Consider the following 24,673-nt stretch of genomic DNA (forward strand, 5'->3'; position numbering starts at 1 on the left):
GAGCCTTTTTTTTCTAGTTCCGCCACTGCGTGTCACCACCTGGTTTAAATGGTGACACAACATGTAAAATCACTATTTGAACTAGTTGACGCTAGAGTCACCACTTACTATAGTTGGTGACACAATTTTAACCAATAACTGTATGAGGTTTTCGTGAATACTGTATAAGTTAACGTTATATTTCTTAAAATAAATTTCTTTTAAAATAATTTTAAAATAGGCTTATTTAAAAAAAAGTGAAGTTCCCTTTTAAAACCTGACGGTCTATAGGGCAATTGAAGTAGAGTTCACTCTTTTCTGTGACCTCAGCATTTGAAAAGATAGTGTGGTCAGCACTATACCCAGCCGCTTTTACATTCCTTAACCTAGTTAGGTACCCATCAGAGTTGGGTGGACTCAGGGGTGGTCTACTGACTTGATCCCGGATTCGATCTCGAGACTTACGAGTTAGCTGTACAGCTAACTACAGACCAATCCGTCCTTTTTGCTTATTTTACACATGTTTATTTAGTTTGTTTTTTTTCTCTGTGACCTCCAGCAAATATTTCCGTGCCTTTTTGTGATTCTTTAAAGTCTGCTCCTTTTTCTGTTTGCACTTCTTTCTGTATTCTTGCGCATCATTTTATGTTACTTTTCGTTTTTCTCATGGGTACTAAATCTTTTGACGATTATCTTTCTAACAGCAATTTTTATTATTTTTTTGGCATCTAAATTAAGTACAAAAAAAATACAAAAAAAAAAAACAAAACAACAACACTTAAAATAATGTCTGTTTAGTTTGTATTTATTTAAAAAAATTAACTTCAGGTTAATTTAGGTAGTGTAGTAATACATCAAGTTATTTTTAATACATCACGTGTCATGAAAAATGTCAACAAATAGACGAGTTAACATTCTTCACAACCACAAATGGTTGACATTGCTAGTAAATACTCGACATACGGGCACTTACTGGGATAAACAAATGTGTGTTGAGGCACTATTGGACGCTCACATTGTGTAGTGAGTCAACATAAACACGGAACTAAGTACAATTTTCATCTCATACAGTGCTTAGGTCAAATCACTAGTTATCATAAAATAATATAAAATGTGCATATCCAGCTTTGTAAAATAGGTTTGCATAGTTTGTAAAAGTTGATAAAAAAAAAAGATCTTTCATGCACACAACAATATGTTGATAACATACTCTCGAGCTAATAAAATAACACTCATGTTGGTAACACACTAATGTTGATAACATACTCATGTTGATAACATACTCATGTTGAGAACACTCATGTTGATAACATGCTCATGTTGATAATATACTCATGTTGATTACACACTAATGTTGATAACATGCTCATGTTGATAACACTCATGTTGATAACAATACACTCATGTTGATAACACTCATGTTGATAACACTCATGTTGATAATATACTCATGTTGATTACACACTCATGTTGATAACATGCTCATGTTGATAACACTCATGTTGATAACAACACACTCATGTTGATAACACTCATGTTGATAACACTCATGTTGATAATATACTCATGTTGATTACACACTCATGTTGATAACATGCTCATGTTGATAACACTCATGTTGATAACACACTCATGTTGATAACACTCATGTTGATAACATGCTCATGTTGATAACACTCATGTTGATAACACACTCATGTTGATAACACTCATGTTGATAATATACTCATGTTGATTACACACTCATGTTGATAACATACTCATGTTGATAACACTCATATTGATAACGACACACTCACGTTGATAACACTCATGATGACAACAACACGCTCATGTTGATAACAACATACTCATGATAATAACACACTCATGTTGATAACACTCATATCGATAACACACTAAGTTAGTTACAAACAGTGGAGCAACAATCATGACATTTATCAACACCGAGTCTAGAATCTTGCTAATTGTTTATCAACATTTAGATAATAATGTTGATAGTGTCAACTAATGAAATCCTTATCACCGAGTTACCAGCACAGATAACCAAACAAGCGTCTTTTGTTTTTCTTATCGTAATTAAAACGTCGCAATTAGTTAATTAAAACAAGAGGATTGTTCTGATAAATGTTTTCTGCTCTAAGTTTTGGTGTCACTTTTTGTGTAGGTCATTGGAGGTCGGGAAGTCAAGGTCACCAATAAGAAAACCATCTCATAAGGTCAAGGCACACACACACAACTTCTTTTCCGTTAGGCGGTGCCAAGTAAGTATGATAGGGAGATTTTTTTTGGGGTGGGGGAGTAGATAAATAATGAATGATATGAAATGATTCATTGTTTAATGTTATTTTTAAAATCTGATTATTTATTTATAAAAATATTATTAATCACATTTTGTTGAAATTCCTTTAAAAAAAAAAAACCATGAGTAGAAATAATACATCGGAAAGCTAACAAATCAATCTAGACAAATTGACACAATTAGCAGCAACAAATATTGATAAAATAGATACTTTGAACGTTTTTTTTTCAACTAATATCTTTTTTAATAAACAAACGTAATCCCGATTTAGCTTCTGTATAACATTACAGAACTTTTGTGACTCCTAGTTTAGCTTTTGTTTAACATCATAGCATATTTGTGACTGCTAGTTTAGCTTCAGTCTAACATCATAGCATATTTGTGACTCCTAATTAAAACTCTGCCAAATGTTTGGATAACGAGACGCCAAGGATGTGTAGCTGATGTATCCAGTGGAGTTATCCACACAGTTTGGTGGATGCAGCAGTTCCTCCACCTCCACCGTCCACATATTCGTCATATTTCATGTGGTAAAGTGACAGTATGACAGCTAACAACACGGTACCCAACTTTGTCTGTAACACCAGTCTATGCTCTTGGCTCAGCGGTTTTCTGGGAAACACAAACAAGAAATCAAAACATTAAAATAAAACAATCAAAATATTAAAACAAAACAATCAAAATATTAAAACAAAACAATCAAAATATTGAAACAAAACAATCAAAATATTAAAACAATCAAAATATTAAAACAAAACAAATCAAAATATTAAAACAAAGCAATCAAAATATTAAAACAAAATAAAACAAAAAGGATTAAAACAAAACAATTAAAAATATTAAAACAAAACAATTAAAATTTTAAAACGAAATAGAATAAAAGATTAAAACAAAAGAAACTACAAAGTTAGACAATAGAAACATGAAAATAAAGGAAGTATAAAGATGAAAATATAAGGGAATGAAAACATGAAAACAAAATGGAAAAAAAAAGAAAGAAAGAGGGAAATAATGAGTATTAAAGTACTTTTGATGTTGTGGTAAGTAACGATGAAATCATGAAAATAAACGATGAAATCATGGAATAAACGGTGAAATCATGGAATAAACGATGAAATCATGGAATAAACGATCAAATCATGAAATAAACGATGAAATCATGAAATAAACGATCAAATCATGAAATAAACGATGAAATCATGGAACAAAATTTGGAAAAAAAATAAACCCGTTCCAGGGAAAAATTAAACTTGTTGCGAAATGGGAACTTTAGACTAGCTTAAGACATACTTCTCGAGACCAACCTTGACTAAACTGAGATCAACCTTGACTAAACTGAGACCAACCTAGACTAAACTGAGACCAACCTTGACTAAACTGAGACCAACCTAGACTAAACTGAGATCAACCTTGACTAAACTGAGACCAACCTAGACTAAACTGAGACCAACCTTGACTAAACTGAGACCAACCTTGACTGAGACCAACCTTGACTAAACTGAGACCAACCTAGACTAAACTGAGATCAACCTTGACTAAACTGAGACCAACCTAGACTAAACTGAGACCAACCTTGACTAAACTGAGACCAACCTTGACTGAGACCAACCTTGACTAAACTGAGACCAACCTTGACTAAACTGAGACCAACCTTGACTAAACTGAGACCAACCTAGACTAAACTGAGACCAACCTTGACTAAACAGAGACCAGCCTTGACTAAGCCGAGACCAACCTTGACTAAACTGAGACCAACCTTGACTAAACTGAGACCAACCTAGACTAAACTGAGACCAACCTTGTCTAAACTAAGACCAACCTTGACTAAGCCGAGACCAACCTTCACTAAACTGAGACCAACCTTGACTAAGCCGAGACCAACCTTGACTAAGCCGAGACCAACCTTGCCTAAACTGAGACCAACCTTGACTAAACTGAGACCAACCTTGACTAAACTAAGACCAACCTTGACTAAACTGAGACCAACCTTGACTAAACTGAGACCAACCTAGACTAAACTGAGACCAACCGTGACTAAACTGAGACCAACCTTGACTAAACAGAGACCAACCTTTACTAAACTGAGACCAAAGTTGTCTAGAAAAACCTTGTCTAGATGAGCCGGAGACTCAGACAGACGTGATGGATTACTCTGTTGATCTATTTTCTTATGAGCAAATACTTGTCTCTCCCCCCCCCCCCCCCCGCCCCCGGGCGTCCCCCTGGCGTCCTGGCATCTCCCCATCCCATCAAGAATGCCGAGGTTCAGGTGATGCGGTTTTCCATTAACCAGGATTACATTTCTTTCATTACCTACTCATATCCCCACCCCAAACATCCCCACCCCCCAGCAACTGAATACAAACACGTCGCATACATCACAACGTATAAATGGAAGGTAGATACCATACAAGACATGAATATCTAGTAGAACACAGTACACGTTCGGATATTAAGAATAAATCGGACAGAGAGAGCTTGGCGGGTAATTTTTTTTTTAGATTTATACTGGATGCGTTTCTGAATACAATTACATAATTACTACGAACGTCAACATACGGGTATCTAGAACTACGTCAACATACGGGTATGTAGAACTACGTCAACATACGGGTATCTAGAACTACGTCAACATACGGGTATCTAGAACTACGTCAACATACGGTATCTAGAACTACGTCAACATACGGGTATGTAGAACTACGTCAACATACGGGTATCTAGAGCTACGTCAACATACGGGTATCTAGAACTACGTCAACATACGGGTATCTAGACCTACGTCAACATACGGGTATCTAGAACTACGAGCGTCAACATACGGGTATCTAGAACTACGTCAACATACGGGTATCTAGACCTACGTCAACATACGGGTATCTAGAACTACGTCAACATACGGGTATCTAGACCTACGTCAACATACGGGTATCTAGAACTACGTCAACATACGGGTATCTAGAACTACGTCAACATACGGGTATCTAGAACTACGTCAACATGCCTTTGTGTGAGCGTCAACATTTATTAGGAGAATGGGGAGGGGGAGGTAGAAATGTCCTAATTTTGTGTTATTGTGTCTACATAATTCCTACGTGACATAGAAATCTCTAGGTACGTTTTTATGGTGCAATTAGCAGAAGTCTATATGTCAGAATTAGTTCGAATTCTATTTGGTACAATTAGCTAGAAGTATATATGTTACAATTAGGTAAAAGTATATATGGTCCAATTAGCTAAAAGTATATATGTTATAATTAACTAGGAGTATTATGGTACAGTTAGCTAAAAGTGTATGTTATAATTAGCTAGGAGTATTATTGTACGGTTAGTTAAAAGTGTATGTTATAATTAGCTACGAGTATTATCATGTACCTACAACTAAGTCTCTGATATTGAACAACATATTTGTTACAACTGATGTACCAAGGACGAAATCTATGATACTGAACCACAAATGTGGTACAGCTGATGTACCAACGACCAACTCTTTGAGAACTAAACCACAAATGTGGTACCACTGATGTACCAACGACCAAGTCTTTGAGAACTGAACCACAAATGTGGTACCACTGATGTACCAACGACCAATTCTCTGATACTGAACCACAAATGTGGTACCACTGATGTACCAACGACCAAGTCTCTGATACTGAACCACACGGTACCAGAACACTCGTGTCTAGAACCGTCTCTTGTCACGTGACCCCCTCAGCCCATGATTTATCCAGACCCGGCCACCGTATATTACCCCCACCCCCACCCCATGTCGTGGGGTGAGCTTGTTCTGCGTGTGAGTCGTACACCTCATAGAAGGCTGCCCAAGTCGCTGCCCTCCCACCCCCTCCCACCCCCGTACACGAGATTACCGCCAACTTCAGATAACAGTTTACAGCTTTCTGAGTTGCAAACAAATTTCTCGCACCGTGTAATTAAACTCCTTCAAAATAATTCGGTGCTATGAGATTGGCTTGAGATGTTTTGACTAGGTTTTCACTGGGTCGCTCAAGTCGTAGATTTACACTGGATTGTATTCTCTTGGTCATAGATTTACATAGGACGACGCTGTTCATAGCTATAGATTTACACCGAATGACGTATTTCATAGCCAGAAATGTACATTGAATGACACTTCTCATTGTTATATATTTACACCGGATGATGCATTTCACTGCCATAGATTTACACCGCACGACGCTATTCAATTGAAAGATTTACACCGGACGCGTCTTTTCATAACTAAAGATTTACTGAGGATGAAAGTTTTGAAGAAGGCAGTTTTTGTTGGTCTTGAAACACTATTTAGCCTAATTAGTTAACTTTTGATTGGGCTTGAGATTTCTTTCAGCTCAGATCACCAATCCCCGAATGACGTCGAGATGAAAACGATAAAATGGCCGCATCTAAACAGAGGATATTGTCAAGGTCATATGGTGAAGTGCCGTGGGAAATTCCGAGTTTTCTCCCCTCTGGTAACACTAGACGGGCAGGGCCGACAACTGGTTCGCTCCTCGCTCTAATCGTGGCTAGAGAAAACTTGAACCAGCAGGTGATCTAGGCGGTGTGGCCTGGGTCTTGGCCAGTTTTAGTGACCTAGGCTCACATTTTGGTTTTAGTGACCTAGGCTCGCATTTTGGGCAGTTTTAGTGGCCTAGGCTCGTATTTTGGACAGTTTTGGTGACCTAGGCTCACATTTTGGACAGTTTTAGTGACCTAGGCTCACATTTTGGACAGTTTTAGTGACCTAGGCTCACATTTTGGACAGTTTTAGTGACCTAGGCTCGCATTTTGGACAGTTTTAGTGACCTAGGCTCGCATTTTGGACAGTTTTGGTGACCTAGGCTCACATTTTGGACAGTTTTAGTGACCTAGGCTCACATTTTGGACAGTTTTAGTGACCTAGGCTCACATTTTGGACAGTTTTAGTGACCTAGGCTCGCATTTTGGACAGTTTTAGTGACCTAGGCTCACATTTTGGACAGTTTTAGTGACCTAGGCTCACATTTTGGACAGTTTTAGTGACCTAGGCTCACATTTTGGACAGTTTTAGTGACCTAGGCTCACATTTTGGACAGTTTTAGTGACCTAGGCTCACATTTTGGACAGTTTTAGTGACCTAGGCTCGCATTTTGGACAGTTTTAGTGACCTAGGCTCGCATTTTGGACAGTTTTGGTGACCTAGGCTCACATTTTGGACAGTTTTAGTGACCTAGGCTCACATTTTGGACAGTTTTAGTGACCTAGGCTCACATTTTGGACAGTTTTAGTGACCTAGGCTCGCATTTTGGACAGTTTTAGTGACCTAGGCTCACAGTTTGGACAGTTTTAGTGACCTAGGCTCACATTTTGGACAGTTTTAGTGACCTAGGCTCACATTTTGGACAGTTTTAGTGACCTAGGCTCGCATATTGGACAGTTGAAGTTGTGGCATAGCCTCGCACCAAGACTAACTTTAGTACATCGTACTTTGGCCAGTTTAAGCGTCACCGGGACATATTTGAAACATCTATGGCCTACGTTTGTCCGATGTTGTGACTTGTTGAAACAAATTACCGGCAAATTGTTTTTAGTCTGTTAGTGTTAGAGACTGATATGTATAGCTGTAGTTATTGACCAACTTAACTACGGTACGGCGTAGCAGGTTGGATGTCCTAAATTGAGTGCTAGTTCAGTAGTTGGCCCACAATGGCCAAATTATTTTTTTAAATACGGGACCTAAGGAAGAGCGCTAACCCGAACATCTAACGGATCCTGGGTTCAAACCCGTAGGATGCCCATGTGACACCCCCCCCCCCCCCCACTCGTCAACTATGATAGGAAAGTAAAGGCAGCTGGGTACAGTGCTGACGACACTATCCCTTCATAAAAACAGGTAAACTCTACTTCACCCTATCATGCCAGGTCCGAAACTATGATTGCACTTTACTTATTAGGTAAATAGTGTCCATAAACACGGCCTCTGGTCACTGAACACATCACGGCGTTCTGTTCGTTTGTTTTGATCAAACTCAAACCTAAGATAGTTAGAACTCAACTCGTGTTTAACCTTTACCAGAACACGTTAGAGTAAGTTGGACGTTAGAACTAATAAAATGAATACGCTAGAGCTAAACAAACACAATGTTTGAACGCTAGAATGAGCTAAACGAACACGATGTTTTGAACGCTAAATGAGCTAAACGAACCGAACGCCGTGTTTTGAACGCTAAAATGAGCTAAACGAACCGAACGCCGTGTTTTGAACGCTGAAATGAGCTAAGCGAACACGATGTTTTGAACGCTAAAATGAGCTAAACGAACCGAACGCCGTGTTTTGAACGCTGAAATGAGCTAAACGAACACGATGTTCTGAACGCTAGAATGAGCGGCAGAAGGAAATGTTTAGCGCCTACGGCATAAATACTTAATGGACGGAGTCGTTAAAAGCTGGTTTTGTTTACGTTTTGGTTAGGTTGTGTTTGTGATAGGTAACTTGTGAATCTGCTGTAGGTGAACTGGGTGGAGGGGCATGGGTGGAGGGGCATGGGTGGGGGGCGGGGTTTGGGCGGGGGTTGGGGGGAGTAGAGGGATGGGTCGAGGGATTATGGTAGGGATTAAGTGGGTGATGGATGGAAGAATGAATAGGTAGAGAGATCGATCATGATGACTAATTAGTTCTTTTGTCTTTTAATTATGGTAAATAAATTATCAATGATCAAATAACATTGGCGTTTGGATTGTTCCTTTAAATCAAATGTTTTACTTGTTAGTCTGTTCTATTTCTCTCCGGAAAGAAACCTTCAACTCAGCGAGTAAATTCAACAAAGCCCACTCACACACCACTCAGCGAGTAAATTCAACAAAGCCCACTCACACACCACTCTATTGGTAAATTCAACAAAGCCCACTCACACACCACTCTATTGGTAAATTCAACACAGCCCACTCACACACCACTCAACGGGTAAATTCAACAAAGCCCACACACCACTCAGCGGGTAAATTCAACAAAGCCCACTCACACACCACTCAGCGGGTAAATTCAACAAAGCCCACTCACACACCACTCTATTGGTAAATTCAACAATGCCCACTCACACACCACTCAACGGGTAAATTCAACAAAGCCCACACACCACTCAGCGGGTAAATTCAACAAAGCCCACTCACACACCACTCAACGGGTAAATTCAACAAAGCCCACTCACACACCACTCAGCGGGTAAATTCAACAAAGCCCACTCACACACCACTCAACGGGTAAATTCAACAAAGCCCACTCACACACCACTCAGCGGGTAAATTCAACAAAGCCCACTCACACACCACTCAGCGGGTAAATTCAACAAAGCCTACTCACACACCATTAAACACGGCGAGGCATTCAACTCGGCAGACGTGAAAAAAACCACTTGAAAACTTGACGAGGGTGAGTAGAAACCGGAAATGCTAGAGAAATGACATGTAGACAGAAGTGAGTCTAGCTGTGACGTAATTGCTTGGAGCGGGTGGAACTGAGGGGGGAGGGGGGTCTCAAATACAGTTAAACTGGATTGAAGTAGTTCACGTCTGCTTGCCTTCCAATCCAGACTTCTGCAGGCTTCGAGTCCTGGTCTTTACGGTCATTCACTTAAGACGTCCATAATTCCAGAGTAGGAAATGGAATTTATTGCTAGTCAGCGGGTGAAATAGCCCACGTCTTGCTAGAGTCGAGTAAAACAAAAACCGCGCTTTTAGTCCTTTTCTGCAGATTTTCTTCAAGGCATCTCTTCGGGGGAGGAGGGGGGGCACAGCTCCCCCGAAGAAAGTCTACTGCCCCCCCTCCCCCCGAAGAAAATTGAATTTACATAGAAAGTATTTACTTTTGACAGTGTCCGCCCCCCCCCCCCCCCGAAAATTTCAAATGCACCCCGGAGAGAACAGTCTGGAAGAAACACTGCCTTTCTGTCCGTCTGGTCAAAAAATTTTGTTGTCCGTCTGGTCAAAAAATTTTGTTGTCCGTCTGGTCTAAAAACTTTGTTGTCCGTCTGGTCTAAAAACTTTGTTTTCCGTCTGGTCTAAAAGATTTGTTGTCCTGTCCGTCTGGTCTAAAAACTTTGTTGTCCTGTCCGTCTGGTCTAAAAGATTTGTTGTCCTGTCCGTCTGGTCTAAAAACTTTGTTGTCCGTCTGGTCTAAAAACTTTGTTGTCCTGTCCGTCTGGTCTAAAAACTTTGTTGTCCGTCTGGTCTAAAAACTTTGTTGTCCGTCTGGTCTAAAAACTTTGTTGTCCGTCTGGTCTAAAAACTTTGTTGTCCGTCTGGTCTAAAAACTTTGTTGTCCGTCTGGTCTAAAAACTTTGTTGTCCTGTCCGTCTGGTCTAAAAGATTTGTTGTCCTGTCCGTCTGGTCTAAAAACTTTGCTGTCCGTCTGGTCTAAAAACTTTGTTGTCCGTCTGGTCTAAAAACTTTGTTGTCCTGTCCGTCTGGTCTAAAAACTTTGTTGTCCGTCTGGTCTAAAAACTTTGTTGTCCGTCTGATATAAAAACTTTGTTGTCCGTCTGGTCTAAAAACTTTGTTGTCCGTCTGGTCTAAAAACTTTGTTGTCCTGTCCGTCTGGTCTAAAAACTTTGTTGTCCGTCTGGTCTAAAAACTTTGTTGTCCGTCTGATATAAAAACTTTGTTGTCCTGTCCGTCTGGTCTAAAAACTTTGTTGTCCGTCTGGTCTAAAAACTTTGTTGTCCGTCTGGTCTAAAAACTTTGTTGTCCGTCTGATATAAAAACTTTGTTGTCCGTCTGGTCTAAAAACTTTGTTGTCCGTCTGATATAAAAACTTTGTTGTCCTGTCCGTCTGGTCTAAAAACTTTGTTGTACGTCTGGTCTAAAAACTTTGTTGTCCGTCTGGTCTAAAAACTTTGTTGTCCGTCTGGTCTAAAAACTTTGTTGTCCTGTCCGTCTGGTCTAAAAACTTTGTTGTCCGTCTGGTCTAAAAACTTTGTTGTCCGTCTGGTCTAAAAACTTTGTTGTCCGTCTGGTCTAAAAACTTTGTTGTCCGTCTGATATAAAAACTTTGTTATCCTGTCCGTCTGGTCTAAAAAAATTGTTGTCCGTCTGGTCTAAAAACTTTGTTGTCCTGTCCGTCTGGTCTAAAAACTTTGTTGTCCTGTCCGTCTGGTCTAAAAACTTTGTTGTCCGTCTGGTCTAAAAACTTTGCTGTCCGTCTGGTCTAAAAACTTTGTTGTCCTGTCCGTCTGGTCTAACAACATTGTTGTCCGTCTGGTCTAAAAACTTTGTTGTCCTGTCCGTCTGGTCTAAAAACTTTGTTGTCCTGTCCGTCTGGTCTAAAAACTTTGTTGTCCATCTGGTCTAAAAACTTTGTTGTCCGTCTGGTCTAAAAACTTTGTTTTCCGTCTGATATAAAAACTTTGTTGTCCTGTCCGTCTGGTCTAAAAACTTTGTTGTCCGTCTGGTCTAAAAACTTTGTTGTCCGTCTGGTCTAAAAACTTTGTTGTCCGTCTGATATAAAAACTTTGTTGTCCGTCTGGTCTAAAAACTTTGTTGTCCGTCTGGTCTAAAAACTTTGTTGTCCTGTCCGTCTGGTCTAAAAACTTTGTTGTCCTGTCCGTCTGGTCTAAAAACTTTGTTGTCCGTCTGGTCTAAAAACTTTGCTGTCCGTCTGGTCTAAAAACTTTGTTGTCCTGTCCGTCTGGTCTAACAACATTGTTGTCCGTCTGGTCTAAAAACTTTGTTGTCCTGTCCGTCTGGTCTAAAAACTTTGTTGTCCTGTCCGTCTGGTCTAAAAACTTTGTTGTCCGTCTGGTCTAAAAACTTTGTTGTCCGTCTGGTCTAAAAACTTTGTTGTCCTGTCCGTCTGGTCTAAAAACTTTGTTGTCCGTCTGGTCTAAAAACTTTGTTGTCCGTCTGATATAAAAACTTTGTTGTCCTGTCCGTCTGGTCTAAAAACTTTGTTGTCCGTCTGGTCTAAAAACTTTGTTGTCCGTCTGGTCTAAAAACTTTGTTGTCCGTCTGATATAAAAACTTTGTTGTCCTGTCCGTCTGGTCTAAAAACTTTGTTGTCCGTATGGTCTAAAAACTTTGTTGTCCGTCTGATATAAAAACTTTGTTGTCCTGTCCGTCTGGTCTAAAAACTTTGTTGTCCGTCTGGTCTAAAAACTTTGTTGTCCGTCTGGTCTAAAAACTTTGTTGTCCGTCTGATATAAAAACTTTGTTGTCCTGTCCGTCTGGTCTAAAAACTTTGTTGTACGTCTGGTCTAAAAACTGTGTTGTCCGTCTGGTCTAAAAACTTTGTTGTCCGTCTGGTCTAAAAACTTTGTTGTCCGTCTGGTCTAAAAACTTTGTTGTCCTGTCCGTCTGGTTTAAAAACTTTGTTGTCCGTCTGGTCTAAAAACTTTGTTGTCCGTCTGGTCTAAAAACTTTGTTGTCCGTCTGGTCTAAAAACTTTGTTGTCCGTCTGGTCTAAAAACTTTGTTGTCCTGTCCGTCTGGTCTAAAAGATTTGTTGTCCTGTCCGTCTGGTCTAAAAACTTTGCTGTCCGTCTGGTCTAAAAACTTTGTTGTCCGTCTGGTCTAAAAACTTTGTTGTCCTGTCCGTCTGGTCTAAAAACTTTGTTGTCCGTCTGGTCTAAAAACTTTGTTGTCCGTCTGATATAAAAACTTTGTTGTCCGTCTGGTCTAAAAACTTTGTTGTCCGTCTGGTCTAAAAACTTTGTTGTCCTGTCCGTCTGGTCTAAAAACTTTGTTGTCCTGTCCGTCTGGTCTAAAAACTTTGTTGTCCGTCTGGTCTAAAAACTTTGTTGTCCGTCTGATATAAAAACTTTGTTGTCCTGTCCGTCTGGTCTAAAAACTTTGTTGTCCGTCTGGTCTAAAAACTTTGTTGTCCGTCTGGTCTAAAAACTTTGTTGTCCGTCTGATATAAAAACTTTGTTGTCCTGTCCGTCTGGTCTAAAAACTTTGTTGTACGTCTGGTCTAAAAACTTTGTTGTCCGTCTGGTCTAAAAACTTTGTTGTCCGTCTGGTCTAAAAACTTTGTTGTCCTGTCCGTCTGGTCTAAAAACTTTGTTGTCCTGTCCGTCTGGTCTAAAAACTTTGTTGTCCGTCTGGTCTAAAAACTTTGCTGTCCGTCTGGTCTAAAAACTTTGTTGTCCGTCTGGTCTAAAAACCTAGTTGTCCTGTCTGTCTGGTCTAAAAACTTTGTTGTCCGTCTGGTCTAAAAACTTTGTTGTCCTTCTGGTCTAAAAACTTTGTTGTCCGTCTGGTCTAAAAACTTTGTTGTCCGTCTGGTCTAAAAACTTTGTTGTCCGTCTGGTCTAAAAACTTTGTTGTCCTGTCCGTCTGGTCTAAAAGATTTGTTGTCCTGTCCGTCTGGTCTAAAAACTTTGTTGTCCTGTCCGTCTGGTCTAAAAACTTTGTTGTCCGTCTGGTCTAAAAACTTTGCTGTCCGTCTGGTCTAAAAACTTTGTTGTCCTGTCCGTCTGGTCTAACAACATTGTTGTCCGTCTGGTCTAAAAACTTTGTTGTCCTGTCCGTCTGGTCTAAAAGCTTTGTTGTCCTGTCCGTCTGGTCTAAAAACTTTGTTGTCCGTCTGGTCTAAAAACTTTGTTGTCCGTCTGGTCTAAAAACTTTGTTGTCCGTCTGGTCTAAAAACTTTGTTGTCCGTCTGGTCTAAAAACTTTGTTGTCCGTCTGGTCTAAAAACTTTGTTGTCCGTCTGGTCTAAAAACTTTGTTGTCCTGTCCGTCTGGTCTAAAAACTTTGTTGTCCTGTCCGTCTGGTCTAAAAACTTTGTTGTCCGTCTGGTCTAAAAACTTTGCTGTCCGTCTGGTCTAAAAACTTTGTTGTCCTGTCCGTCTGGTCTAACAACATTGTTGTCCGTCTGGTCTAAAAACTTTGTTGTCCTGTCCGTCTGGTCTAAAAACTTTGTTGTCCTGTCCGTCTGGTCTAAAAACTTTGTTGTCCGTCTGGTCTAAAAACTTTGTTGTCCGTCTGGTCTAAAAACTTTGTTGTCCTGTCCGTCTGGTCTAAAAACTTTGTTGTCCGTCTGGTCTAAAAACTTTGTTGTCCGTCTGATATAAAAACTTTGTTGTCCTGTCCGTCTGGTCTAAAAACTTTGTTGTCCGTCTGGTCTAAAAACTTTGTTGTCCGTCTGGTCTAAAAACTTTGTTGTCCGTCTGATATAAAAACTTTGTTGTCCTGTCCGTCTGGTCTAAAAACTTTGTTGTCCGTATGGTCTAAAAACTTTGTTGTCCGTCTGATATAAAAACTTTGTTGTCCTGTCCGTCTGGTCTAAAAACTTTGTTGTCCGTCTGGTCTAAAAACTTTGTTGTCCGTCTGGTCTAAAAACTTTGTTGTCCGTCTGATATAAAAACTTTGTTGTCCTGTCCGTCTGGTCTAAAAACTTTGTTGTACGTCTGGTCTAAAAACTGTGTTGTCCGTCTGGTCTAAAAACTTTGTTGTCCGTCTGGTCTAAAAACTTTGTTGTCCGTCTGGTCTAAAAACTTTGTTGTCCTGTCCGTCTGGTTTAAAAACTTTGTTGTCCGTCTGGTCTAAAAACTTTGTTGTCCGTCTGGTCTAAAAACTTTGTTGTCCGTCTGGTCTAAAAACTTTGTTGTCCGTCTGGTCTAAAAACTTTGTTGTCCTGTCCGTCTGGTCTAAAAGATTTGTTGTCCTGTCCGTCTGGTCTAAAAACTTTGCTGTCCGTCTGGTCTAAAAACTTTGTTGTCCGTCTGGTCTAAAAACTTTGTTGTCCTGTCCGTCTGGTCTAAAAACTTTGTTGTCCGTCTGGTCTAAAAACTTTGTTGTCCGTCTGATATAAAAACTTTGTTGTCCGTCTGGTCTAAAAACTTTGTTGTCCGTCTGGTCTAAAAACTTTGTTGTCCTGTCCGTCTGGTCTAAAAACTTTGTTGTCCTGTCCGTCTGGTCTAAAAACTTTGTTGTCCGTCTGGTCTAAAAACTTTGTTGTCCGTCTGATATAAAAACTTTGTTGTCCTGTCCGTCTGGTCTAAAAACTTTGTTGTCCGTCTGGTCTAAAAACTTTGTTGTCCGTCTGGTCTAAAAACTTTGTTGTCCGTCTGATATAAAAACTTTGTTGTCCTGTCCGTCTGGTCTAAAAACTTTGTTGTACGTCTGGTCTAAAAACTTTGTTGTCCGTCTGGTCTAAAAACTTTGTTGTCCGTCTGGTCTAAAAACTTTGTTGTCCTGTCCGTCTGGTCTAAAAACTTTGTTGTCCTGTCCGTCTGGTCTAAAAACTTTGTTGTCCGTCTGGTCTAAAAACTTTGCTGTCCGTCTGGTCTAAAAACTTTGTTGTCCGTCTGGTCTAAAAACCTAGTTGTCCTGTCTGTCTGGTCTAAAAACTTTGTTGTCCGTCTGGTCTAAAAACTTTGTTGTCCTTCTGGTCTAAAAACTTTGTTGTCCGTCTGGTCTAAAAACTTTGTTGTCCGTCTGGTCTAAAAACTTTGTTGTCCGTCTGGTCTAAAAACTTTGTTGTCCTGTCCGTCTGGTCTAAAAGATTTGTTGTCCTGTCCGTCTGGTCTAAAAACTTTGTTGTCCTGTCCGTCTGGTCTAAAAACTTTGTTGTCCGTCTGGTCTAAAAACTTTGCTGTCCGTCTGGTCTAAAAACTTTGTTGTCCTGTCCGTCTGGTCTAACAACATTGTTGTCCGTCTGGTCTAAAAACTTTGTTGTCCTGTCCGTCTGGTCTAAAAGCTTTGTTGTCCTGTCCGTCTGGTCTAAAAACTTTGTTGTCCGTCTGGTCTAAAAACTTTGTTGTCCGTCTGGTCTAAAAACTTTGTTGTCCGTCTGGTCTAAAAACTTTGTTGTCCGTCTGGTCTAAAAACTTTGTTGTCCGTCTGGTCTAAAAACTTTGTTGTCCGTCTGGTCTAAAAACTTTGTTGTCCTGTCCGTCTGGTCTAAAAACTTTGTTGTCCTGTCCGTCTGGTCTAAAAACTTTGTTGTCCGTCTGGTCTAAAAACTTTGCTGTCCGTCTGGTCTAAAAACTTTGTTGTCCTGTCCGTCTGGTCTAACAACATTGTTGTCCGTCTGGTCTAAAAACTTTGTTGTCCTGTCCGTCTGGTCTAAAAACTTTGTTGTCCTGTCCGTCTGGTCTAAAAACTTTGTTGTCCGTCTGGTCTAAAAACTTTGTTGTCCGTCTGGTCTAAAAACTTTGTTGTCCTGTCCGTCTGGTCTAAAAACTTTGTTGTCCGTCTGGTCTAAAAACTTTGTTGTCCGTCTGATATAAAAACTTTGTTGTCCTGTCCGTCTGGTCTAAAAACTTTGTTGTCCGTCTGGTCTAAAAACTTTGTTGTCCGTCTGGTCTAAAAACTTTGTTGTCCGTCTGATATAAAAACTTTGTTGTCCTGTCCGTCTGGTCTAAAAACTTTGTTGTCCGTCTGGTCTAAAAACTTTGTTGTCCGTCTGGTCTAAAAACTTTGCTGTCTGTCTGGTCTAAAAAATGTGTTGTCCGTCTGGTCTAAAGAGCGTGTCTCGCACTAAAAGTAGACTCTTTTCTTACGGTAAATGGAGCAGGTGCAGTAGAGTTTGCATGTTTTACTGACCACAGTTCAGTTTAAGAAATCGTAATGTAGCAAGCATCATGTCCAGCCGCCTTTACTTTCCAGCTTGTGCTCCATACTAATTCATGTAAAATGAACACCGCCATTTTTAGACTAGTTTTTGGCTAGTTCCTGCTAAACCAAGATTTTGCTGGCTAGTTCCACCAATCCCTACCGTAGTTCTAAAAATACCTAACCCTAGGTCCAGCTATCCCTGACCTTAGTTCCCCCAATCCCTGACCTAGTAGCAACAATCCATTACCCTAGTCCCACCAGTTCCTGAACCCAGTTCCACCAATCCCTGACATAGTTGCAACAATCCCCGACCCCCACCAATACATTACCCTAGTTGCAGGCACCCCATTGTTGTGCGCCATTAGACTCCCCCCACGGAAAGGCTGCGGCTTCCAGAAACATTTGACACCCCTAGAGCCTGCCCGCCCCAGTTGTTATGCCAACGATGCACGCCAAAGCACACAATTGTGGTCACGTGGTTCCCGCCAGGCGCGGTTGTCTCAGCATCTGCTCGCCACGGATCGCTTGACGCAATCGTCTGCTAACATTTTCTTCTTGTTTTTCGTGTTGAAAAAAAAATCATGTTCATTTTCTTGTCATAGAAACATCTTTATCTCACTTATCTCAGATTGTACTTCTCAAGAGTTCACCTCACTGAGCTTATTTGACGGACCCCCACACTTTATTTACCGTCCAGCCCTCCCCCCACCCCTAACATTTTATGACGTTCCTTGATCTCACCCTAACAACATTATTTGAGTTCCCTCAACTCTCAACACATTATGTACCACAAAACATTGAAATGTTAGATCACTAACCCTTACAAACGATTGCTATGTTCAACTACTGACCCTTACAAATGTTCAACTACTGACCCCTACAAATGTTTAACTACTGACCCCTACCAATGTTCAACTAATGACCCCTACACATGTTTAACTACTGACCATTACAAAACTTCGATAAACATTCCTGCCAAAAACTAAAAAGTTATAAAACTGTCTTATAAAAAAATCGAACTAAAATGTTATAAAACTGTCTTATAAAAAAATCGAACTAAAATGTTATAAAACTGTCTTATAAAAAAATCGAACTAAAATGTTATAAAACTGTCTTATAAAAAAAATCGAACTAAAATGTTATAAAACTGTCTTATAAAAAAATCGAACTAAAATGTTATAAAACTGTCTTATAAAAAAATCGAACTAAAATGTTATTAAACCGTCTTTTAAAAAAATTGAACTAAAGGTAACAAGGAAATGTTGTTGGTTTAAATTTACAGAAAGTTAATTAAAAATTTCTCCAAAAAACTTTTTGGATGGAGTTCGCAGTAAAACTATTGCAACAATAGGATAATTGAATTATTTTGTTTTCTTGTAGCTTTTTGGTACTTAGACCATCAATAGCAAGGGATAAAAGAAAATAGCCAGAATTATCAGAAAAATTGTTATAAAGGTGCGATAGTGTGATCTGATGCAAACGTTTTTATTTTTAAAACTGAATTGAAAAAAAAAACAACTGACCAAACAACTTACACTATCTCACAGGCTCTATGTAACAGATACGGAAAGCTTCATGATATATTTTTGATGGATGACATTTTTTGCGTTATATAACAAGTCCACGACCAACGATTTAACGTTTGGACCGTCAGTTTATCATTACGTAACTCATGGTTTTATTTAGAATGAAAAGAAAATGTCCAACTATCAGACACAAACTCTGGAACCTTAGAGAACAGTTCGCAGTTTACCTTAATACGTTTTCTTAAACTCCGCTGTTTGAAGAGCCGTGAAAACCGGCTTTTTATGTTTCCGGGCGGCAGACGACACAGCCGGTCCTTGCCGTCATCATTAATCAGACGAACCGGAAGTTTTAATTGGCCGTGGCATAAGGCAAGCCCGGGGGGAGGGGGTAGCTTTTATCTCAGCGTTCTTGTGGGGTGAAATTGACTGGCCGTTCCTTCCACATCAAACAGCGTGAAACCCCGCAATGTCAAACTTTCTTATTGGAAGCCCTGTAATTAGCGGCATGGCTGATTGCGTCTCTGGCTACATGCGCCTACAGCAATCTTACACAGCATTATATGCAGGTCTGTTAGACAGCCACGCGCAACAGCCGTGTTCTGTAGAGAAGTTCTATTGCCTATTTACAGCCGTGTTCTACAGCCGTGTTCTACAGCCGTGTTCTATAGAGAAGTTCTATTGACATAGACGGACCAAGAAAAGGGTTGATATTAGCCGCCGCCCCCACCCCCAATTTGATATTTTCGAAAAAAAGTTGAGAATGTTGTTCTTTTTACAGGAATATATTTTAAATGCAATGTAGTTAGCCTTTCTGAATGTATGTTGGTATAACTATGGTCAGATCTCTGGAGGGACGGGGGACGGGGGGGGGGGCTTATCTCCACCATCATCAAATACCCCGACTAGATCGGCTTTAGTCCGTGCTGTAGCCGTATTTACAGCCGTATTCACAGCAGTGTTCTACAGCCGTGTTATGTACTACAGCTGTGCAACAGCCGTTCTTTCAGTCGTAGCCGTGTCTACAGCCGTATTTTAAAATCCCTTTTAAAAAACCCGGACTACCCTTGTACTACCATCCTGACCTTTGCCCCCCATCATTGAGGGTGCAGTTAGTTGAAGGAGTGTGAACGGTTCTACACCCCTACAATAAATACCTGAAGACAAATTACTAGGCCGCCTTGATCGTGTATTGGCACGTCCTGGCCTCGCTAGATCTAAAGCTTACGCGCGGGCTGACTAATTAATTAGCTTCAACTTGTAAACACACCTCCATGTTAAATGAGGCAACTCCTGTTTAATGTCACTCAAGTGGCCAGTTAAATTTGCACTGTGTGAGTTCCGTTTGTTTGGGAAATTATACTGAACGCCTTTTGGTTTCTAAACATATTTAATTACAATGAACATGATTTTAACGTTTGTTTAGTTTTGGTCACCAAAAAAAATATATATTTAAAAGTCGAGGGGTTAGCGCTAGTTAATACTTAACCTCTATGTGATAAGTTTCACTTTTTAAACGTGTTCACATTTTTAGTGAACATTTAGTGAACACACGAGATCAGGGGGAAAGAGAAGAAGCACATCAATAGGGTACAGGGAGAATCTAGATTGGTGTGGTGACCAGAATATTTGGTTGGGGGGAGGGGAAAGAAGGGGATTATCGAACTTTCGGTAGCTGAGTTTGTTTTTGTGCAGATTGTTTTGTTTGAGGATGGGGATCAGAGTAAAAAAAAAAGATAATTAATTACTAGATTGAAATAATCAGTTGTTTTTACAGACGAGGAAGGGTATATTTTAATTAATATAGCCTACCAACCAATTATCAATGTAACCTTTAATTGATGTAAGCATTTTAACTAATAACAGTATCTAATAATCATATGCATTCATCTAGCTTTTAATTAAGTAATACTGCATTTAGTTATCAGGGGCTAATTAATGTATACTCTTATCAGTGTACGGTTTAATTAGAATCTAATTAAAAGGTTTAATTAAAATATGAATTTGATTTGATTAATGCCGTATGTAATTACCAGGTATAAGTATATATATATATATATATATATATATATATATATATATATATATATATATATATATATATATATATATATATATATAATTAAATTAAATTATCAACCTACCATTTTTGTGGGTGTTGGCTAGTGTCCTAGAGTCGACCACGCCCCCTCCATCCTCCACACACTGAAGGCATAGCTAAGCCTCTCGCTGGCCACATAGCTGCAGCTAGTGCTCATCTTCGTGTCCGGCTGGTCACTCCGCAGTACCTGGTACAGGAAATCAATGTACCGTGACGCCAGTTTCAGAGTCTGAATCTTGCTGAGTTTGTCTGACGGCAGAGTGGGAATGATCTGACGAAGTTGGGCGAACGCTTCGTTTAGCGACTGCGTTCTCTGTCTCTCTCGGACGTTCGCCAACACCCGCTGGTTCTGAAGATCCTCGACTGACTGAGTCTGTTTCTTGACCTTCTTCCGACTGCTGACCCCGGAAGTAGAGTTGGAGTCACTGTTCTCTGATGACCGGCTGTGTGTGGCAGGATCTGGGCTCATATAAGACGGGCTACCGTCCAGAGACTGGTCCAGAGATTGTTCCAGAGATTTAGACTCAGCTGTGTAGAGATCATCGTCTGTGAAGTTGAAAGCTCGTTTTCTCTGCATTGGTTTTTCTTCCTTTAAAGCTGTGGATATGTCTTCAGATTTGACAAAGTGTTGAACTTTGACCCCGTCAAAGCGAGGGTCGGGCGAGACCCGGGTGTCCAGTGACGAGTCGGGGTCGGGGTGAGAGGTGCTCACGTGAGGGGAGAGAACCCCGTCTAGTCTGGTCAACTTGTCGCTCTTCTCTGTTGAAGGGAGGGACAGTCGGTCAGAGGTCATGGCCAAACCTAGGGAACAAACCACGTGACTTTAGTGTGAGCAGTATCAACACGTGTGTGAGTGTTTCTATGTTTGTGTGAGTGTGTATATGTGAGCGGTGTATGTTGAGTGTTACGTATGGTGCATACATTATATAACATACAGTGGTAAGTGCTTAGTTTACACATTTATTACAGTGTATAAAATGGGGTGGTGCCGTGGTGCTATAGCTTTATATAACACTATCTTTTATTTGTTATAGTTTCTATTTTCACAACAACAAAAAAATAAAAATAAAAAACAAACAAAGCTAGTTTTGGTGTACATGTACAAATTGTAAACGTATGATGTAACCTATATATGTTAGCCTATTATGAGACAGCTGGATAAAAAAATTACAACACACATGCTCTCAATTTCTCGTTATATGATCGCATTAAAAACGTTCTCACATGTTTTATTATCTTAGTTATCATTAGTGTTCTGAGGCTGGAAAAGTCTAACCCTAACCCTAACCCATGAACCAACCTTAACCCGTACTGTTTGCTCTAGCCTCACTCACCACATGAAAAACTCTGTTTGTCTATGAAAGTAGAAGAGGGCCAAAATGGCCTAATTGAGCCAAAGCTGGACAGGTGTATCTGGCTGCTCGCAGCAAAAAAATCCGGAGCAGCAGAAACGATACTTGTAATCAAACCTAATAAAAGCTTTTCTTTTTCGGCAGCTGTAACAATATTCTGTTAAGCTGTTGTGCTCGATCATGCACCATGTAGCCATTACAGCCAACACGTTCAACTTTTTCTAGCTACAGCTAAACACATTATCGTGTTTGGTGAGGGAATACAAATATTTGATACCTTCAACCGCTATAACTAATTAAGTTTCTATTTGATGCGTTCAGCTGTCAGAACTAATCAAATCTCTGTTTAACAAGACACCTTTTATAAAAATTAATCTATCAAATCAAATTTCTTACTAACAAGACACCTTTTATAATAATTAATCTATCAAATCAAATTTCTTTTTAACCAGGCACCTTTTATATTATAAAATTATCTTATCTAATCTATTTTTAATAAGACGCTTTTATAATAATTAAACTATCTTATCACATTTCGTTTCCACAAGGCACCTTTTATAAGTAAACTATCAAAACTAGAAGTAAAAAAAAAATTTGATTAATATACATATATATATATATATATATATATATATATATATATATATATATATATATATATATATATATATATATATATATATATATAATAGTTTAGATTGGATAATCAAATTAAAAAGTATATTTAGCTTTTAATTAAAAAACATTAAAAAAAAACAACTAGCCAACAATTTCACAAGATCAACAAAAACATTTTCTAAGATTTAAAGTATTTATTTTCGTGTATTTTAAAAATATTTTATTGTCAAAGACTAAAAAATAAATATTTCGGTTAATTGTGTAATGGTATTTGTTAACTGTGAGATTTTGTTGACTAATGTTGTACTCTAGGAAACTTTTTTTTACCTGTAATGTCGCCTCGGTCTAGGACGTCAACATCTCTCAGACACAACGGTACCATCTCGTCTGGAACTGTCACCTGGCCGGGAGATGGCCACTGACCACACCTTAGATTCAGCAATTAATCAACACATTTGGTGGCATCAAATAATTTCCTGAACTTTATGAAATCAAATTTCTTGAAGTTTATGAAATCAAATTTCCTGAACTTTATGAAATCAAATTTCCTGAGGTTTATGAAATCAAATTTCCTGAGGTTTGTGAAATAAATTTTTTCTAAATTTTGTGAATAATTTTGCCTGAAATTTGGAATCAAAGAATTCTCCAGAATTTTATTTCAACAAAAATTGGCCAGAAATTTTTGTTGAATCAAAACACCTCAAGCCTGGCTCCACCAGCTGACACAAGTGGCGCTGAAGTAATTTGAACTCACTCAATTCTCCTGGCTACATGCACGTCTTTACGTCCACTTAGCACGTGCTAGCGCCCAATCTCCAGCAGATATCGATAAGTTGTGCTCACGCTGGATCAAACAAGAAGCGGCCAGTATCTCCCAGCACGTGCAGGCATGGTCACCGAAATTACGCACGCAGCCAACTAATAGTACGACGGCGAGCTCACACTTGTGTCTTATTGCGGCTAGAACGGTGCCACGGCTAGCAGACACAGCACGCGAAGATAGTGCTCACTGTGGGCTCACCCCCCCCATGCGCCATCAACCACCCCGCCCCCATCCCGGGTAAAGTGATCCTCGGCGCGCTTTAAGCGGGAAGAAATATTAGGTGATGGTTGGTGATGGCAGGATGGTAGGTGATGGTGAGGTGGTAGGTGATGGTGAGGTGGTAGGTGATGGTGAGGTGGTAGGTGATGGTAGGTGATGGTGAGGTGGTAGGTGATGGTGAGGTGGTAGGTGATGGTAAGTGATGGTAGGTGATGGTAGGTGATGGTGAGGTGGTAGGTGATGGTGAGGTGGTAGGTGATGGTGAGGTGGTAGGTGATGGTAGGTGATGGTAGGTGGTAGGTGATGGTGAGGTGGTAGGTGATGGTGAGGTGGTAGGTGATGGTGAGGTGGTAGGTGATGGTGAGGTGGTAGGTGATGGTGAGGTGGTAGGTGATGGTGAGGTGGTAGGTGATGGTTGGTGATGGTAGGTGATGGTGAGGTGGTAGGTGATGGTTGGTGATGGTAGGTGATGGTAGGTGATGGTGAGGTGGTAGGTGATGGTAGGTGATGGTAGGTGATGGTAGGTGATGGTAGGTGATGGTAGGTGATGGTTGGTGATGGTAGGTGATGGTGAGGTGGTAGGTGATGGTAAGTAATGGTGGGGTGGCAGGTGATGGTAGGTGATGGCAAGACGTTAGGTGATGGTAAGTAATGGTGGGGTGGTAGTTGATGATAAATGGTATATGATAGCAAGTGATGAAAGATGATGGTAGAATTTTAGGTGGTAGAGATGGTAGCTATGGTACCATTTACCAAGACAAGACAAAACTGAACACACTCCTACTACCATCATTGTATCGACGTTTGCCATGTCTATCAAAGGGACATAACCTTGGAGTTCCGGTTATTGTTTCCCCTGGCTAATGATAATAATGTTATTCCTCATTTAAACTTCATATACGTTTGTTAAGCCTAAATTTAATAAACAAAAGATCCACTTCATAAAAAGAAAAAAAAAACAACTAAATATTGAAAATTAAATTATGTAACAAAATTAATATATAAAAAATAACAAAACAACAAGGTTTTCTCCAAGTAAACACAAAACATATATTTTGTCCAACAAACGAACAGACGAACAATAGAGTCGGCCGAGAACAAAGAAAAGAGGCGACACAGTGGAGCTACCGTTGAGCCACTTAGGTCCGTCTAGGCCGGAGGTCACTGAAAGGTAGGACCACTCCAGTCCACAGAGGGCGAGACCAGATTTTTCCCCATCCTGG

The 24,673-nt window shown here is 39.8% G+C and overlaps 1 protein-coding gene across 1 annotated transcript; it reads right to left on the minus strand.

The window, feature by feature from the left end:
* Positions 1 to 768: 768 nt before the first annotated feature.
* On the minus strand, positions 769 to 23,371 carry LOC131943817 (twist-related protein 2-like). Its single transcript, XM_059304109.1, has 3 exons — positions 22,736 to 23,371; positions 20,482 to 21,239; positions 769 to 2,893 (listed from the first exon to the last, which is right to left on the minus strand). The coding sequence occupies exons 1-2, from the start codon at positions 22,788 to 22,790 to the stop codon at positions 20,500 to 20,502; spliced, it is 795 nt and encodes a 264-aa protein (XP_059160092.1). The 5' UTR covers positions 22,791 to 23,371; the 3' UTR covers positions 769 to 2,893; positions 20,482 to 20,499.
* Positions 23,372 to 24,673: the final 1,302 nt, after the last annotated feature.

This window comes from Physella acuta, unplaced genomic scaffold, assembly GCF_028476545.2.
Source record: "Physella acuta isolate Inbredline_101_S28 unplaced genomic scaffold, ASM2847654v3 ptg000466l, whole genome shotgun sequence".
NCBI classification, from domain to species: domain Eukaryota; kingdom Metazoa; phylum Mollusca; class Gastropoda; family Physidae; genus Physella; species Physella acuta.

Bases quoted from the DNA above. Each gene is read 5' to 3' on its own strand.
- LOC131943817 (XM_059304109.1), bottom strand. From the start codon at position 22,790: ATGGTACCGTTGTGTCTGAGAGATGTTGACGTCCTAGACCGAGGCGAC. The intron at 21,240-22,735 runs GTAAAAAAAAGT...TTTGTTCCCTAG, and splicing joins AGACCGAGGCGACATTACAG to GTTTGGCCATGACCTCTGAC.